The sequence below is a fragment of the Phyllopteryx taeniolatus genome, chromosome 11 (assembly GCF_024500385.1).
Source record: "Phyllopteryx taeniolatus isolate TA_2022b chromosome 11, UOR_Ptae_1.2, whole genome shotgun sequence".
Lineage (NCBI taxonomy): Eukaryota > Metazoa > Chordata > Actinopteri > Syngnathiformes > Syngnathidae > Phyllopteryx > Phyllopteryx taeniolatus.
Genome location: NC_084512.1, coordinates 26,865,558 through 26,883,131, shown reverse-complemented (window position 1 = coordinate 26,883,131; position 17,574 = coordinate 26,865,558). Strand labels below are relative to the sequence as shown.

General features: G+C 42.5%; 1 protein-coding gene across 2 annotated transcripts in view; it reads left to right on the top strand.

The window, feature by feature from the left end:
- Positions 1-3,277: 3,277 nt before the first annotated feature.
- anapc1 (anaphase promoting complex subunit 1) overlaps positions 3,278-17,574 on the top strand; it is a 33,300-nt gene continuing 19,003 nt past the window's right edge. For both annotated transcript variants that reach the window (XR_009790842.1, XM_061790252.1), the window contains exons 1-20: positions 3,278-3,457; positions 4,215-4,454; positions 5,054-5,218; positions 5,297-5,339; positions 5,754-5,851; positions 5,948-6,030; positions 6,128-6,201; positions 6,302-6,447; positions 6,589-6,746; positions 7,952-8,083; positions 8,168-8,383; positions 9,659-9,763; positions 9,860-9,950; positions 10,340-10,405; positions 10,485-10,619; positions 11,684-11,827; positions 13,134-13,194; positions 15,366-15,421; positions 16,130-16,261; positions 16,347-16,421. Coding sequence is in view for 1 of the 2 variants with exons in the window: in XM_061790252.1 (XP_061646236.1) it covers positions 4,239-4,454; positions 5,054-5,218; positions 5,297-5,339; positions 5,754-5,851; positions 5,948-6,030; positions 6,128-6,201; positions 6,302-6,447; positions 6,589-6,746; positions 7,952-8,083; positions 8,168-8,383; positions 9,659-9,763; positions 9,860-9,950; positions 10,340-10,405; positions 10,485-10,619; positions 11,684-11,827; positions 13,134-13,194; positions 15,366-15,421; positions 16,130-16,261; positions 16,347-16,421 (2,196 nt within the window). In the remaining variant the exon portion in view is untranslated. The remainder of the gene's footprint in view (positions 3,458-4,214; positions 4,455-5,053; positions 5,219-5,296; positions 5,340-5,753; positions 5,852-5,947; positions 6,031-6,127; positions 6,202-6,301; positions 6,448-6,588; positions 6,747-7,951; positions 8,084-8,167; positions 8,384-9,658; positions 9,764-9,859; positions 9,951-10,339; positions 10,406-10,484; positions 10,620-11,683; positions 11,828-13,133; positions 13,195-15,365; positions 15,422-16,129; positions 16,262-16,346; positions 16,422-17,574) is intronic.

Below are 17,574 nucleotides of genomic sequence, written 5' to 3'. Positions count from 1 at the left end.
CCGATCCAAATGGATCCGCATGAAAGTTGGGGAAATGAGCCGCATTAAAGCGAAGACAATGATGACACGCTTTCCGGACCACGTGCAAAAAAAAAAAAAAAAAAGTCTTTAATTATGATTCGTGTTGCGCAAACAAACGCAGTGAGGCCTTCTCATACGCGCTTCATGGTCAGGGTCCCCGGAGAATTTGTTAATAGGGGGGGGGGGGGGGGTCTTGTTTTGTGTGTGCGTCAATTAGACATCCGTCCAGAGCTCGTGCTTGCATCCTGAATGAAGTAAGTGCATAAATACATTTGGCAGACATTACACATCCACATGCCAGCCATCTTTAATTAGGTCGCTCGTTAACCAGACCCAAAAAACCTTCCCAGAATGCCTTTGGGTCCGTGCCAATCTGATTACTTGCCCGGCTATCTATCTATCTATCTATCTATCTATCTATCTATCTATCTATCTATCTATCTATCTATCTATCTATCTATCTATCTATCTATCTATCTATCTATCTATCTATCTATCTATCTATCTATCTATCTATCTATGGTGGGGGTGCGATCTCATCCAGTCGCGGTGAAACTCGCAGTAATGACATAATGGTGTGGGGCCACGTTCCATCCGGTTGATGCCCGCCGCGTGCCATTGTGCGGCAGGCATCATTAACGTTGTTAGCGCCCCCGCAGCCTTTTCTGCCGTGACATGTCAAAATGTCTTGAGAGGACTCGTCACAGTGCAGAAATGTTGCGGGGAGAAAATGAGCTCAGAAAAGTTTTTGGCTTTGCTTTTTGGCAAGACTTGTTTACAGTCAACATTCATACTGCTTTGATTTCTATAAAAGGCATGTACAGTATAACATCTTGAGAGATATTACTTAAGACAATAAAATACTCATTTTAATATTTAAGAAAATATCCAGGGATTTTTTTTTTTTTTTTTTTTTTTTACCCAAACAGGCTGCTACATAAGATAAGATAATCACGTCTTGGTCTTGAGACATGGTGAAGCAGCATGTGGTTAACTTTGCCACGGAAACATCATATCAGTGCAGCTTCTTCTCTTTGAGTGTTTTTACTGGATCACAGATACCAAAGCAGCCTTGCAATAACGAAAATCGAAAGTGCCTGCGCGTTATGGCAGGATGACCTCGCCTTCCAGCAGGAACCAGCGGGCGAAATGGATGACAGTTAAGTGGCAACTAAGTCCATTTCCATGTTTTCACCCAGAGGAGACATGAAAAATAGCAATTTTACCTGTTTTGCTTTTTTTGTGTGTGTGGCTGATGTCAGTGTGAGGTGAATTCAGGTGCATCCAAGTTTTCAAATGTTATGCAACAGCTCAGTACTGCAGTTTGCATGCAAGCCAGTGCATTCTAATTCGAAAATTAGCAAAAGCTGCACAATGCAACAGTGTAAGAAGGAACAAATGTGAATTTAAAAACAGTCGATTTTACCTTTGTGATCTTTTTAAGCAGCAGAAAGTTATATATGTTCGCCAAGGTAATATTTCAGATGTTTGTGTAATTATCAATCCATAGAGTAGGTTTTTGTCAAATTTTTGTCTGAATTGCTCAGTCATTCACAAGCAAAGATGGAGCGAGGTTCACCTCTTTGTGAACAAGTGCGTGAGAAAATAGTCGTGCAGTTTAAGGACAATGTTCCTCAACGTATAATTGCAAGGAATTTAGCGATTTCATCATCTACGGTCCATAATATCATCAAAAGGTGCAGAGAATCTGGAGAAATCACTGCATGTAAGCGACGAGGCCGAAAAGCAACATTGAATGCCCGTGACCTTCGATCCCTCAGGCGGCACTGCATCAAAAACCGACATCGATGTGTAACACTTCAGAAAACCAATGTCAGTAAATACAGGTCGGCGCTACATCCGTAAGTGCAACTTAAAACTCTACTATGCAAAGCAAAAGCCATTTATCGACAACACCCAGAAATGCCGCCGGCTTCTCTCGGCCCGAGCTCATCTAAGATGGACTGACGCAAAGCGGAAAAGTGTTCTGTGGTCCGACGAGTCCACATTTCAAATTGTTTTTGGAAATAATGGACGTCGTGTTCTCCGGGCCAAAGAGGAAAAGAACCATCCGGACTGTCATGGACGCAAAGTTCAAAAGCCAGCATCTGTGATGGTATGGGGCTGTGTTAGTGCCAATGGCATGGGTAACTTACACATCTGTGAAGGCACCATTAATGCTGAAAGGTGCTTACAGGTTTTGGAGAAACATACGCTGCCATCCAAGCGACGTCTTTTTCATGGAAGCCCCTGCTTATTTCAGCAAGACAATGCCAAACCACATTCTACACGTGTTACAACAGCGTGGCTTCATGGTAAAAGAGTGCGGGTACTAGACTGGCCTGCCTGCAGTCCAGACCTGTCTCCCATTGAAAATGTGCGGCGCATTATGAAGTGTAAAATACGACAACGGAGACCCCGGACTGTTGAACAGCTAAAGCTGTACATCGAGCAAGAATGGGAAAGAAGTCCACCTACAAAGCTTCAACAATTAGTGTCCTAAGTTCCCAAACGTTTATTGAACGTTGTTCAAAGAAAAGGTGATATAACACAGTGGTAAACACGACCCTGTCCCAGCTTTTTTTGGAATGTGTTGCAGCCATAAAATTCTAAGTTCATGATTATTTGCTAAAAAAAAATCTAGTTTATCAGTTTGAACATTAAATATCTTGTCTGTGTAGTGTATTCAATTAAATATAGGTTGAACATGATTTGCAAATGATTGTATTCTGTTTTTAATTGTTTAACACAATGTCCCAACTTCATTGGAATTGGGGCTGTAATAATCAGCGACTAATATTTAGCATGCTCAAACTGGTGTGTGGTGGACCAGGAAGTAGCAGTGATTAGCAAGGGGGATGTTAGAAAGGCACTAAAGAGGATGGAAATTGAAAGGCAGTTGGTCCTGATAATATAATTACATAATAGCTATACTCGTGTCAAATATGATCAACAATTTAAGAATATCATATGAAAATATACTTTGCAAAACAAGAATAAATGATGTAAGGATGTCTAATGCTTCTCATTATCAAGTCAAAATCATTTTTTAAATTGTTATTATTGTCCAACTGCTTTTCTTGAAAATGTTTGCATTTATGTATTGCTATAAATAAAGAATTATACGAATAACAATCCTTCTGAATAAATGAAATTCTCATTTGACGCCCAATAATAATAACGGTCGGATTCCACCGTGATGACGCAATGGCATGACGTCAACACGCTCTCTACTCTGATTGGCGGAGAGGCGGAAGCAGAAAGGATGCCGACCGGGGCAGCAAACATGTCGGCGGTCAATTGAAAAGTTGTCGCTCGTCAAATTATAGGCACCGGGGCGTTTATGTGTGTGTGTTCTTTTTCATGTTTAAACTGCTTTGACACGATAAGCAGACGAGGACTCCACAATAAGAGCCAGAATATTCGTTATTATCAGGTTGGTGCTTGGTCGTACTTCCTGTTGAGTGAATAGAAGACTGGGGGCTTACTGTTAGCCAAGTTAGCATGCTAGTGTGGTTCGTGAACGCATCACCGGGAATTTACGCGTACGGTGCTCACCTGTCAAAACGCGTATGGCCACTTTGCAAATGTCAAAAATACACACTGTTGATTTTACATAAGTAAAGGTGATAATAACTAATGTTTTTTTTTTAAGCATGTAGCGCCTGTTAGAGTCAAATATAAACCATCTTCGGCTGGCTAAATGAAGCCAAGCGTGTCTGATGGTGCTTCTTGTCGAGCTACATGTTTCCATGTGTATATTAAAATAATGATGATCTAGTCTGAACTTGCTCATACATGCGGTTGCTAAATATGAAATCTGGGCCTGTTTAGTTGAACACAAAGCTGATATAAAATGTGTTAGATTTATGGTTTAAACTTTTAATATAAGCAAATGTATACCATGGCTTATTCTGTTATACGAATGGCACAGGTTATTTTTACCTTATGGCATCTCGTGCGAGAGAATTTCATTGTTCTGCCTGTTACTACATGTCGCTGGTAAATACAATATTTGGAGAAAATAAGTAATAATTTTCGAAGCAGTTAAATGAAATTAGATCCTTTCTTTTTTTTTTTTTTGCAGCACACTTAATGATATCTCACGCCACACTAATGTGCTGTGTACCAACTGCAGCCTCTGCAAATGTCGGAACTGGCGGTGTATTGATAGACTCCGTTTCCCCCTCCAGAAATAATGCTGATATCTGGGACTCATGTCGGACGTCGTGTATGAAGAGACAGCCACGATGATTGCCGCAGGGGAATTGCAGTCGTTTGTCCCGTTTGGCCGTGATCACTGCAGGAACCACCCCAACGCCTTCAACCTGCAGCTGCGGGAGCTGCAGCCCGCCTCCGAGCTCTGGTCTTCGGACTGCGCCGCCGGCCTGGCGGGCTCCCTGCAGGAGGTCAGCCTGCAGGAGAGAGAGAAGGTGAGACCGCAGACTTTAGTAGAGACAGATATCGTTTTTTCAGCGTACCGATACTGATTATGAGTCGTCAAGCAGGTCGTTAATCGATAGTGTTAGCCGATATTCATTTGCAGTAAAAAGGAAACTATTGTCCAATTTTTTAAGAATACAACCTCCAACACTTCAAGTTCATAAAGGTAAGTGAAAATTTAAACACATAAATAGCTCCTTAAAATGTTCTACAGTAAATAGTTTTACAAAATTTCAGTATAACTGCAATGTTCATCTTTCGCTTATCTTTGCTTTAAGTTCAAACAAAATAAAAAACAATTGCTGGGAGTCGCCATGCTCGGCAGCATCTCTTATAAAGTGAACTGAAAATGTAAACGCTGTAAGTAAATGGATAGTTAATGAAGTTTACTCAGTTTTAAATTGATCTCTTATCGGTTGTCGGCTTTTAAAAAAAAAAAAAAAGGCTTATGCCGATATGTGTCAAAATGCCGAATATCGGTGCCGATAATTGGCCCTGCCGATAATCGGTCCAAACCTAGACTTTCTTACATGTCACGTCAATTATCATAAAGGTGAAAGGATTCATAGGTGGTGTAATTGATTGGCAGGAGAGTTGGCAGCTGAGGAAGGGCTGCGTGGAAGCACAGGAGCAGGATGTGGACTTTGAAGAGGAGCTTTACACGGCCAGGAACGTGGTGGTCTGGACCCAGGGCAGCCGGGCGCAGAGTTGTAACGTTTACAAGGCGTTCACTGTAGACAGCCCGGTAGAGCAGGTTGGTTGTTGTGTATTATTATGAATTTGAACTTAAGGTTCATGAGAACAATATCGATGTTTTTTCTTCTATCTGCAGGCTTTGTGGTGCGACTTTGCCGTTCCTCAGGGCAAGAAAGACGGTACTGTGTCGTCGCATCATTCAAGTTCCTTTAGGAAAGATTTGAATCATTATTTTATTTGTCAATTAAAATGCTGATGTCATCAAGAGCCAGAGATGTGGACCTGGGAGGATGAATTTGAAACCTGATTGCTTAAAGGAACAGTCCCATTGCTAATATAGTTACACACGCCAGCACTACTGATTCTGAAGGCTCTGGGCAGATTAGACTCACATGGCAACAACACATAGAGGCTGGAATCTGATTGGACAAAAAAAAAAAAAAAAAAAAAAAGTAACATCCGCATATAAGTACTTGAAGCGGTGTGGCCAAGAGAAATGAAACGCTTGAAATGAAGAGCACAGACCGGAATATTAAATATGGAATATTGAGTCAGTGCTTGTGGTAGTGTTAAGGCCTGGTTGTGTTTCACAGATGAAAAGGTGGAGCACACGGTGTGTATCGTGCAGAACGGATGCGTCAACATTCACACTGTGACCGGCAAGGATTTCCTCTCGCCTCTGCCGTTCCAGGTGAGACCCTCACCTGGCACCCCGGTGGGATACTTTCTTTCCAAATGATATGTGAAGTAAGCTAAAAGAAATGCGCGTGTATGTGTTCCACCACAGGTGTCCAAAGTCTGGCCGACCAAGTTTGGACTTTTGCTGGAGCGTAAAATCACAGCGGCTGACGGACAGCTCAGCCCCCAGGGGTATGCGCGAGCACACAAGAAAATTCACGCACACACACACAGACACTCTCGCTATCTTTGCATGTATGATATTTACACAGCGTGTGTTCCTCCACAGCGAGTCTCTTCCCACCGTGTTCAGCATGCTGCATCCGATAGACGAGGTGGCGCCAGTGGTGTGCAAATCTTCAGGTTAAACTCTCGTCTCCTCGCTTTCTCCAAAAACGTCATACAGCGAATGGACCCTCAGAACTGGAACACGATATTTGAGCGCTTACCGTTGGCCTCGCAGGTCCGTTCGACAGCTCTCGCGTGGACTACATGTCCGATTCCAGCACGAGGATCGTCTTCACCTGCTGTCGGCCTTCCATCGTCGTCTCTTACGACAGCGTGCAGGGAACGCATTCGGTGTGGAGCCTGCGCAAGGTCACACATGAGGTACGACCTCGCATACTCAAGTATTCACTCACTGGCATGCGCGCATACTCACTCACACACACATACATACATACACACACACACACACATACATACATACATACATACATAAATAAATAACCTGCCTGTTATCTCCACCAGGAGCGCTCTACTGTGCTCAGTTGTCTCTCCAAGCCCTTCGGTGAACCCTTGGGCTTCCTGGCCACGGGCTTCCTGATGTCCCACCTGCGCAGCCACTCCCGCCCGGATTCGCCGTGCGGCAGCAAGGCATCCAGGTTTAATCCCGGTGTTGGAGGAAGGTAACGGTGTTAGATTCTAAAGGTGTATGGAAATCATTTAGTTGCACATGTGGATGTCAGAATGCAGCAGAGCAGACGATGCGACCCCCCCCCCGTGACATCTTTGTCTGGCGGTCGGAATGTTAGAGATCAATACCCACGAACAAAACGCTGAATCCCAAATTGCTACCTTACGCAATATGGACAAAAATATTGGGACACATAGCCTTTACACCAACAGTGAGTGAAAATGTGGATAACAGCTACAATAGCCTCTATTCTCCTTGGGAAACTTTCCACAATTTCTGAGTGTTCAAGGCAGGATCCATTTTGAGGTCAGTCTTAACCGTCCTAAAGGTGTTCTTATGGGCTACCACACCAAACTCATCCTTCGCCTAACAGTTCCCACAGATGTGGAGGCACACAATTGTCCAAAATGTCTTGATAGGGTTTTTCCTGGCCCAAATTGACACAGAAGCACTGGTAGTACTATTGCGTAAGCAGCACCCCCCACTGGCTCAAACAAACACTTTTTCCGTGAAATGTTTACATGTACCTTATTATTTAATGTTTTCTTGTTGTTGAATAATAATTTACTGGAATACAAGTTAAAAATAGAGGAATCGTGTTTGATATTACAATTCTGTATCGAGTAAATGACAAAAGTGCATTGTGTTTACAGTTAAATATGGCCCTGTTAAATGGTAGCGAAATCATCAGTTAACCATTTCTGTTCAATATATAAAAAAAACCAAAACTTTCAATGTTGTCGTACATTTTAGAATGACAAATAAAGCTATTGTTTCGCAGCCAGAGGCGGAACATTTTGGCCTCCTGTTTTTATTGTATAAAATGTTCTCATGCGCTCCTTGTAGTCTTGGTGCCTCCTTTGCAGCAGAAGTCCAAACTCCTCACTTTGAATCTGTTGCACAGGTGTTTTTTTAACCTGAGAAAAATCGAACAATTCATGTATTAAAGCATTTTTATTATCACAAGATGGAGGAATGTGTCTATTTAAGTGATCACAAGATGGAGGAATGTTTTCTATTTAAGTGACCTGTTCCGGTCCCCACAACTGTGAGGCAGATGTGCTAACCAGTCGTGCGCCGTGCCGGCTGATGTAATTCATTCATTTATTTTGGAAGCGTGTGTCCCACTACGGTGTGTGAATCCTAGTTAGCAGTTTCCCCCTGCTGATGATGTGCTTGTTTTTTCTACCTTTTTAGCGGTGCCGTAGCCACCAACTCCCCTCTTCACTACAGCACTTTGCACAGCCACCAGAACAGAATCCTCATGTCGTCACCTGCAATACACTCCCGCGTCCATTCCCCGGGTATATCCAAGATGGCTGCTCTCAGGTAAGTTCAGTATTATTATTACTATTTTACTCACACAAATAAGAAGTAAACACAGTCAACATGCTCCTTTTTTCCCGGCGGTAGTCGCGACCACTCTCCAGGCATGGCAGCGCCGTCCTTATCGGGCGTGGCCCGCTTCAACACCACCCTCCACGCCTTGTCGCCCATGGGCCTCCACCACGGCGCGCTGCACTCGCCCAATAGCACCGTCAACGAGTCGGTTGTGGTGCCCGAGCTGGAGCCCATCATCCCGGACCTCTTCATGGAGCAGCTGTGGAGCGAGACGGCCACGTGTCACAGGTTAGCAGCAGGATATGACGTAAATGATCGGTTCTCTTGTCGGTTAAGGTTTGTTTTTAAAGGGAACATATTTTGCCAAACCAACTTTTTATAGTATTTGGGGTGTAATATTGTCTCTATGGTGCTTCAGTAAGCCTGTAAAATATGAATGAAACTCATCCGCACATTCCTGAGTTCCGAATGTTTTTCTGCCGAGAAGCCTGAAATCAGCTCATTGAAATTTCTCCAGCTTATCAACGTCACTAGCGAAGATCTCCGCCTACCTCTCCGCCCCCGAGCCAGCGCTGTCAACATAACAAACACGTGTGCGCTCACAAGTGGGTCGTCTACATGGAGGAAACCAATCACAGGAAAGGGGGCGGTCTTAGCCAAATATGGACAAAGCGGATACAAAAGCCAAAATCTAAAATAGCCAAAATATTTCCGGAGGTTTTTTACAATACATGTACAGTATTTAAGAACACGGCATGAAATACTGCACACATAAAATAGTGGCCGCGGGACACAATATTACAAAACTAAAACGGTCTTAAACATTAGATTTGTTGCATTGCAATTTTGTCATAACCATACAAGATACTGTATGTGTGTAATTGTTTTTGAGACTCTTTATTAGAATACAATAACAAAACAAAACACTCAAATGTTTGACCACAGTTTTATTTGTGACATACTGCGTACATACTGTAATTGCACTTGCATAGCCTGGAGTGAACCATTCCGAAGATTGTGCATGGCAAAAGACAAAAATACAATAAAGAATATATTAAAGTAAGGCAACAATTCGCTATATGCAGAACGTCACATGACCAAACCCAGAAAACGGGATAGCTGACTTTATAATGCTATTGGATGTAATACTATGTTTTAGTTAATCAAACAAATACAATTAATAATAATATTTTTTGTATAATAACATTATGGATGTCTTTTTTTCAGAAATGGATACAGTAAGTATTTTTAACTGTTTATTAAAAAGTCATGCTACTTGCTTTGTAATACTAATTATTCTGTTGTTATTTGTTTTTGTAAGATTATTTAACTTGCATATCGCCGGCGTCGGGCAGAATCCTCGCATCTCCAAAACCATCACTTTTCAGGAAAGGAAAACAACCGCATGAATGTTGAGCCATTAACATTGCATCGTCAAAGAGAGCTAGCTGTTTTCAACACTTTAGATTTGTCAATAATCGATTTAGTAAAAATATGAAATGGACCAAAGTTGCATGACGGAGGTTTCCGCCCACCAGTGTCGACATGTGTATTGTTCATCAGCCTGGGCAGAGAGATGAGCAGCCAGGCCTCCAAAGTGTTCCTGACGTCCGACCTCTGTGAGAACCGCTACCTCTGTTTCCTGGTGGAGTCGCACCAGCAACTCAGGTCAGAGTCAAAACACTAGCTGCTACTAGTTGTAGCTGCTCCGTTTAGTTTTTTTTTCCAGGCTGACGTCCTCGCTTATCGTCGTCATCCCCTCAGATGCGTGAAATTCATGGAGAGCAACGACACGTCCCAGCTCATCTTCGCCTCTGTAACGTGCATTGTCGCCAAAGATGCGGAGCCCCTGCAGGTAAACGGCCTTGCTTTCATGTAGGCTAATTATTGAGTCAATAAATATCGCATATAAGATTACACATACATTAAACCCCCGTTTATCACAGGTGATATGATTTCATTCAAAACATGGTACCGATTTACACAGAAAGGGCGTTCTTGCTGTTAATTCCGCTGCATCTATTCTAGTAGAGCCCAGTGCTGCCCGGCATGTTGTGGCACAATGTGGTACTATGCTAAAGTCACGCAATTCTAAACTTTGACTTGCCTTTAGAGTATAATGGAAGGGGAAAAAAAAAAGAATGCTGACAAAATCTGTGATATTAGGGGGTTGTGAACAATGACCCGTGATGTTGCGGGTTTTCAGTGTACCGGTACTTTTACTGGTACTTTTCTTCCTTGCAGAATATAAACGCGATGCTGGTTTTAGAGGCCTGCGGTAGCCTGGTTCTCTACACGGGCATCACCCGGGTAAGGCCGACGATACATTTGTGTCCCTCACACATGGTAGCTATTTTTTTATTTTTGTTTTTGTTTTCATCCCCTCAAGGTCAGCAAAGTGTTTGTGCCCGGCCTCCTGCCGTCCGCCTTCAGTCTGAACAACCACCGCGTCGGCCTCTACTCGCTGGAGAAAGTTAGCACGCCTGCTAGCGCCAGCAGCAGGCACGTGCAGAGACTGGACGAGGTGTGTTGTAAAAACGTCAGGAAAAGCAACCATGAATGTGCTGTACATTTCCCCTTCAGCTCTCTGTACATGTGCTGGTCTGAAAAGCAATGTCTCACTTGATTGGTGACAGTGAACACACAGGCTTAGTTCACTCCCTGTTTTAATAGGCCCGTTCCATGCTAATGCTATATATACTACAGTGTTCCCTTGCTAGATCCCACTTCATCGTTGGTGGCCCCACTATATTGTGTTTTATGGGTTTTTACAGTAGTGTTCACCCGCGAAACGGGACTGATCTTTGCCGCTGGTAGCAAAAATTTGCAAGTAATTTACGCCCCCCTATAAAGTTTTTGAATTTATAATACATGCCACTAAATGGTAACAAAGCACAATTTATGTCTAAGTGAAGCTCCTCACCTCACTTCAACATACAGTGGACCCCGGGGGATAAGGACTGAGTAATTGACACTCCCTTTTAATTGACAAAAAAATCGGAAAAAGAAGGAGATCAAGTCAAAAACCACAAATAAGTATGTGTAGGTGCCCCCCCCCCAAAAAAAAAAATTTACGAATCGGTTAGTTTGTGAATGCCGAACCGCAAATATGCAGGGGTCCACTGTATTTCCTTGGCACGAAGATGCCACAAGATGCCGATGACAGCGAATAGGTGAGTTTTCCTGCATATAATGGAAGAATAAGTGAATCCGAGAATTGCGAATATGCGGGCTGACATTTTTGGTATGAGCCACATTGGATGATGCAATTTTTGTGGCTCTTTCTTGACTGCTGGGAGAACAGTGAAATACAGTGAGCACACTTATGCAAAAAAACTGCCGTTGACCACAGCTCTCAATCAGAGACTCACACACAAACTCGGCGACATTACAGGCCACCCCAAGAGACCCCGCCTCTTAAAGGCACACACAGACACTACAATACATATGGTATTTTCTATGTTTTATGCTCGCAATTATTTTTTTCTCGTGTTCAAATACATTTACAATGTGTTTAAAGAGTGTGTTTTAGTCAGTATAAAAGGGGGTTCACTGTACTTTAATTTTGTCATCCGGCAACTCCCCCAGGCCGCCATGCCCTCCCCGGTGTCTGAGCTGAGTAGTCCGAACGTGAAGCACCACGAAGGCTCTTTTCTAGAGGACTACCTCTTCCAGCAGGCCATGCCTTACATCCACGCCCTGCGGGACCCTGTCAGCAACCGAGTAACTCTGGTGGGTTAAAGTCTTGTTTACTTTGAACCTTGAAGCAATCTAATGGCCGTGTTTCCAGCCATATTGTGTGGTTCATTATTATTTCTGAACTGCAGCCGCACAGAAGCCTATTTCCTGCACATGCACATTCTGCAAGCGTGTCTGCAAGACTTTGACGTATTGCCTCCGTTCATTGATTCCCCATCCGGTCCCTCCGGAGGCTAATTGTTTTTCAGTCCGGCTTGCTGCTGCTCCCTTGACAGGCCGCTACTTGATTTTCTCATCATGGATTCGGGATAAACAAAAAAAAAAAAAAAAAAAAAGGACATGCAGGATAGTGGAATAAGTATGGTTAAGCCACAGGAGGAGTTGAGATTCTTAGCGAACGTAGCTTCTATTTTGACCCCGAACGTGTTATTGGTATATCACGGCCTGACTGTGTAACTTACGAAAACTCTAAATGTCTGTTTCATGTCTATAATGACGGTACACGACATGTATATTATTGTATTTCACACTCTTTATTAGAATCCAATGATAAACACACACACAGCAATATGTTAGTGCAGTTTTATTTGTCACATACATGCAGTAGTGACACCTGTATTGTGTGTAGTTAATGGTACCTCAGAAACATTCTTAAGACTGCGCATGGCAGAGACAAAACATATACAGTATGGATTTTTTTTAATTGAATACATTTAATCAAAATAAAATACATATATTTAGAAAAAAATAACATACAAATTGCATTCAGTTAGAAATAATCTCAATTCGCTGAATTATTTGCAACAAATTCAAAATTCCTCCCCTCCAAATGATTGGCATGCTATTTGGTATGTAATACTACAACCCCAATTCCAATGAAGGGATCGCCTGAGGGATCGAAGGTCACCTGTGGGATGTTCCAAACAGATGTTTGATGAGCATGCCTCAAGTTTCTCATTCATTTTTGCCACCTGTCCCAGCTTTTTGGGAACGTGTTGCAGCCATAAAATTCTAAATGAATGATTATTTGCTAAAAACGATCAAGTTTGTCAGCTTGAACATTCAATATCTTGTCTTTGTAGTGTATTCAATTAAATATAGGTTGAACATGATTTGCAAATATTATGTGTGGTTTGTATACCACAGTCCGAAAAGGTGGCATAAGAGTGTCTTTTTTTTTTCTTTTTTTTTTTTTCCCCCGATTCTGATTTCTACTTTGTTGAGGTACCAGTGTGGTTGTATGCGGCTCATCTGAACGGAACTGATCCATGTGTCCTCCACTGCATAAACAAGGTATTTAAAGACATTTAATTAAAAAATAATTTGTATGTTTCCCTAGGAACTAAGCAATGGCACCATGCTGAGACTCTCCATCCCCGACATTGCCACCTCAGAGCTGGGTAAGCTCTCTTTCTTGCGTTCAGGAAAACTAGCTTTAAAGAGCACATACTCAAAAAATTATTATTATATTGAAATTATATACAGAAAATGATATGATGATAATCGTTGCTGCAATATAAGCCTGCAAATGTTGTGAGTGCTGCATTTCTATTCTGTATTTCTACCCAAAACAGACAAGTCACTTTTGATATTATTATACTTCTGATTATTATCATTAATGTAATAGTACAAAAATTGCTTGGGGTTGAAATGTTCAATTCCCATGTATTGAAATGCAAGTGTAGTACGGTGCCGAAAGGGGGGAAATGCGCTGCAAACGGACCATACGCTGCATAGCAGGAATGATGCAAGACGAAAAACACGCAAGCACATAAAACAACTGCAAAAGAAAAATCCCGCAAACACAACAAAAGACACACAAATCCCAACACAACTGCAGGAGAGAAATGCCGCAAGTTCACGCCACACAACGGAAGGCCGCCAGGCCACTAGGGGGCACGGCCAGTCCTGTGAGACCAGAGGCATCACAGGTATCTATAGGTAGGTACGACACGCCCATTTTGAGCTCCATGACGACTGTGACGCTAAACGAGGGAGGTCAAAGTCGTCAGTGCATTCCATGTGTTTGGACAGCGAGAAAACCAGAAGACCAAGGTTGCCGGCACATTGTGCCACATACAAATAGCTTACAATTACGACAAGGGAACTGGGAGTCCGTTTCACATATATATATATTTTTTTTGCTTTTTATCAAATGTTGCGGATTGATAGCATCGTTTTGGTGTTGATAAAAGAGTAAACCTCATGAAAATTTTTCCGATGCAGTTGTTTTCAGTGATTGCAGCAGTTTTAAATGGCAGCATTTTTCTTTTGGTGTTTTCTTATGTGCTTGTGTGTGCTTTGTTTTGTGTCATGCCTGCATTTGCAGCATATGGCCGTTTGCAGCGCATTTGCCCCTGTCGGCCACCGTATTATAGGGCATTAATTTTACAACCATTGGATTTTGCCTTTTTTCTTCTTCTTTTTTTTCTGCTCCTGGTCTCTCCTTGCAGTTGTGAAGATGTAATAAATACTGTCGGCGCAAACTCAACTTGTTTGTGTTGTGACTTAAAATGAACATTTTATTCACTTTTTAAATGTCAACCAAGCTTATTTAAATCTTGTTAATATTACATGCACACCGACCGTAGCATCCAGAATCATCGCTGCTTTAATTCAATACATTGTAATGAAATGCGTAGGGATCGTGTTGTTCATGTAAACCAGACACATGTCAGACGTCACCATCATCTCCCCAGTGGAGGTGGCTCATGTACTGTATGCATGCTGATGTATTCAAAACTTGCTGTTGGTCAGACATGCACACGCACACACACACACACACACACACACACACACACACACACACACAAACAGGGTTTCCGGCTGAGTCAGAACAGTTGGGTCCTGGAAATTAGGTTTGAGATGCGCCCTACATTGTTACTGTGATGTATTGAGGATGCCATTTCAAGACACACACACACACACACACACATTACAATAGATGATGAAAAAAATTTAAGAGAAATTGACGGCAGACAAAAGATTTCAACCTGTAACCTGTGACTTCTTGTCCAGTTCATAAACAGTCACCTGGTGTAATAATGCCGGGGCGAGGCTTGTGTGTTTTTCCAGACCTGCGAAAAGTACAGTACATGGAGCGGATCCTGTTATTACAGGATGACGTCGTACACTCGCCTCATTATCGGCGCTGATTCATCCCCGTTCGGAGGGCTCAGCGCCACAGCGGCGATGCTGGCTCGAGCTCGGAGGAGGTGGAACGCTCAGATATCAAGTCAACCTTTCGCGCCCAGTTTGCACCTAATTACAAGCACCTTATACGCAGCAGCCCGTTATTTAGTAATCAATCTTGCAGCTGAGGCTTTCGCCCGACCCTAATGAAATGGCATTTATCTGCCTCGCCGCTGACCTTTTCAATTTGGGATGTCAAATGGAGATATTCTGGTCGACCGTTACCATTGTAGCACTGGCTCTTGGTTGTTTTGTTTAAATTATTTTGGCGGTCATCAAAGGATGTTCATTTCCTGTGGTTGAATATTAGAAATGAAGTAAGATTTTTTTGAGTGTAGAGGTTCTTTTGAAGTTCCTTTTCTCCTTTGTTTTTATTTAGTGAGGAAATGTCTTCAGGCCATCCGCTTCATCCTGCCCAAGGATGCTGCCATGAAGGTTTGTAGACACTTGATCATCAGACCCGGTTGTTTTATTGAAAACAAACTTTAAGGGCATGACATGTTTTTCATTAATGACTTCTTCAGTTTCCGGGTGTCTTGATGAAAACTTTCTGAGATTTTATGGTCAAAATATGCAAAGGATAAAAGAATTACAGCATTGGTTGCCTCATTTTTCATACTGAGTTGGGCTTTTGTGACTATAACGAGCAGAGGCGGAAGGGCGTTGCGAGTAAGCTAGTGCACGTCAGTGTTGCGAACTTTTCCAAGGCCTCTCGTGACTACCTTTCAAAAAAACAAAAAGGCAATAAATCTAGCGATGGCTTGTGGCGATCTTAATGTAAGGTCTCTTACATTCTTTGGTCAAAATACACAAAGAAAAGAATTAAACAAAGAATTATAGAACAGTGAACATACTCTTGCTCTTCTGTCTCATGGAAATGAGCCACTGTTGTCCCTGCCACCCTGATCTTTGGGGGCCAACGGGCTTTGGGTACAATGACGACCAGGGGTGGCGCTAGGTGACTTGTTGTTTGTTTGGCACTCCAAAGACAACTGTCCGTGTACGAGCAATCAACCATTCAAATTTATGTCCACTTTTAAGTCTTTAGCTACTTGCTTGTCCTGTCCATCCATTTAACAAATAAAGTTGAACATAAACTCAGGTTTTTTTTTTTTTTTTTTTTTTTTTTTTTTTTTTGCATAGGTTTTGGTGAAGTGGTACACCATCTACAATGCCCCAGGCGGCACCAGTGCCCACGGCGAGTGGAACCTGTTTGTCACATGTTTCCTGACGCTGATGGGCTACAACACGGAGCGCCTGAACTGGACGCAAAATGTGAGTTGTTGTTTTCCCCCCACCTAATTAAAACCGAGAAGAGCTCATTCTGACGTGACCTATATTTCTCCTCCTCTTACTCCAGCTGCATTTTGACGTGCCGCTCTCGCCGGTGATTGCGGCCAAGAAAGCTCGTCCCTGTGACGGAGGCTCTGATGAGGTGTGTAACTAAGAATAAACTAAGCTTTGTCATACAGTTGCGTCGCAATACATTTTTGAAATACTCGATTCAATTCAAAATCTATTATATAGATTCACTACACACAGTGAAATATTTTCAGATTTTTTTTCCCCTGATGATTTATTAACTGTATAGGCCATCAAATGCCGACTTAAGAAGTCCCAATGAAATCTTTTCCCAACTCGAGTCGAGACACTTGATTTTGAGTATGGCTCGACACGAGTCTGATCCGATACCTCAGCAATGCATTAAGACGGATATACTGTACATACTTGAGCGCATTTAATTTCTTCCAAAGTAAATAATACATTCACATTGTTACTTGGAAACGTGTCTTAATTAAATGTGCGACCCAAATGAAGGCGCATAGTTGCTTGCTTAGTGCTCGACTCATCTACAAACACCACTATTATAGAATTGCCTTGTCCAAGGCAACTAGTGGGGCACAAGTTTGCTTGTCCCAACGTAATTCACACTCGCTAGGCTTCGATCTGAAGGTAAGTCGTTTAAAATGCGTCACATTTGCTAACCTGTCGCTCTTTAATCTCTTTGACGATGCTGTTCAGCGAGCTGTTTGGTAACACTGTGTCGTGTACATTATATCAGGCAGACTTGGTTTGTAGCATCTTTCGGCGTGCCCTGACTGTCGGCTGTGTTAGCATAATGTTTCAATATCTCATTTTCCCCATGGAAGAGCATGAAAGCTTGTGGCCATTGTGTTCTTGTCAGAGCAGAAGATGACTGTCAAATGTCAACCAGCTGGGGGCTCAGACTGTGCTTTGCTAGCTGCAGTATGTTCTTCTTATGCATGTGTGTGTTTTTGTGTTTGTGTTTGCGTGACACATGAGTCACAGAAAATCAGAAAACAAGCTGTTGAACTCGCGTTGCTTGTCGAGGAATTTTCCGCCACGGGAGCGTTTTGTTTCGGAGAGCAGTTGCAAATTTTCAGACTAAAAAGTCCTTGAGGCTCAATTTAGACGCCAGGTCCATTTTCATCTTAATGCCTCTATTTGATCATTTTATTTTTTTCGGTACTGTTTAGTTCCATGTTCTACGAACATTTCAGTGTACAAATGCTAATTGTGTCTCTTGAACCACGCTGTGTAAATCCAGCCTCAAAGTAAGACTACAA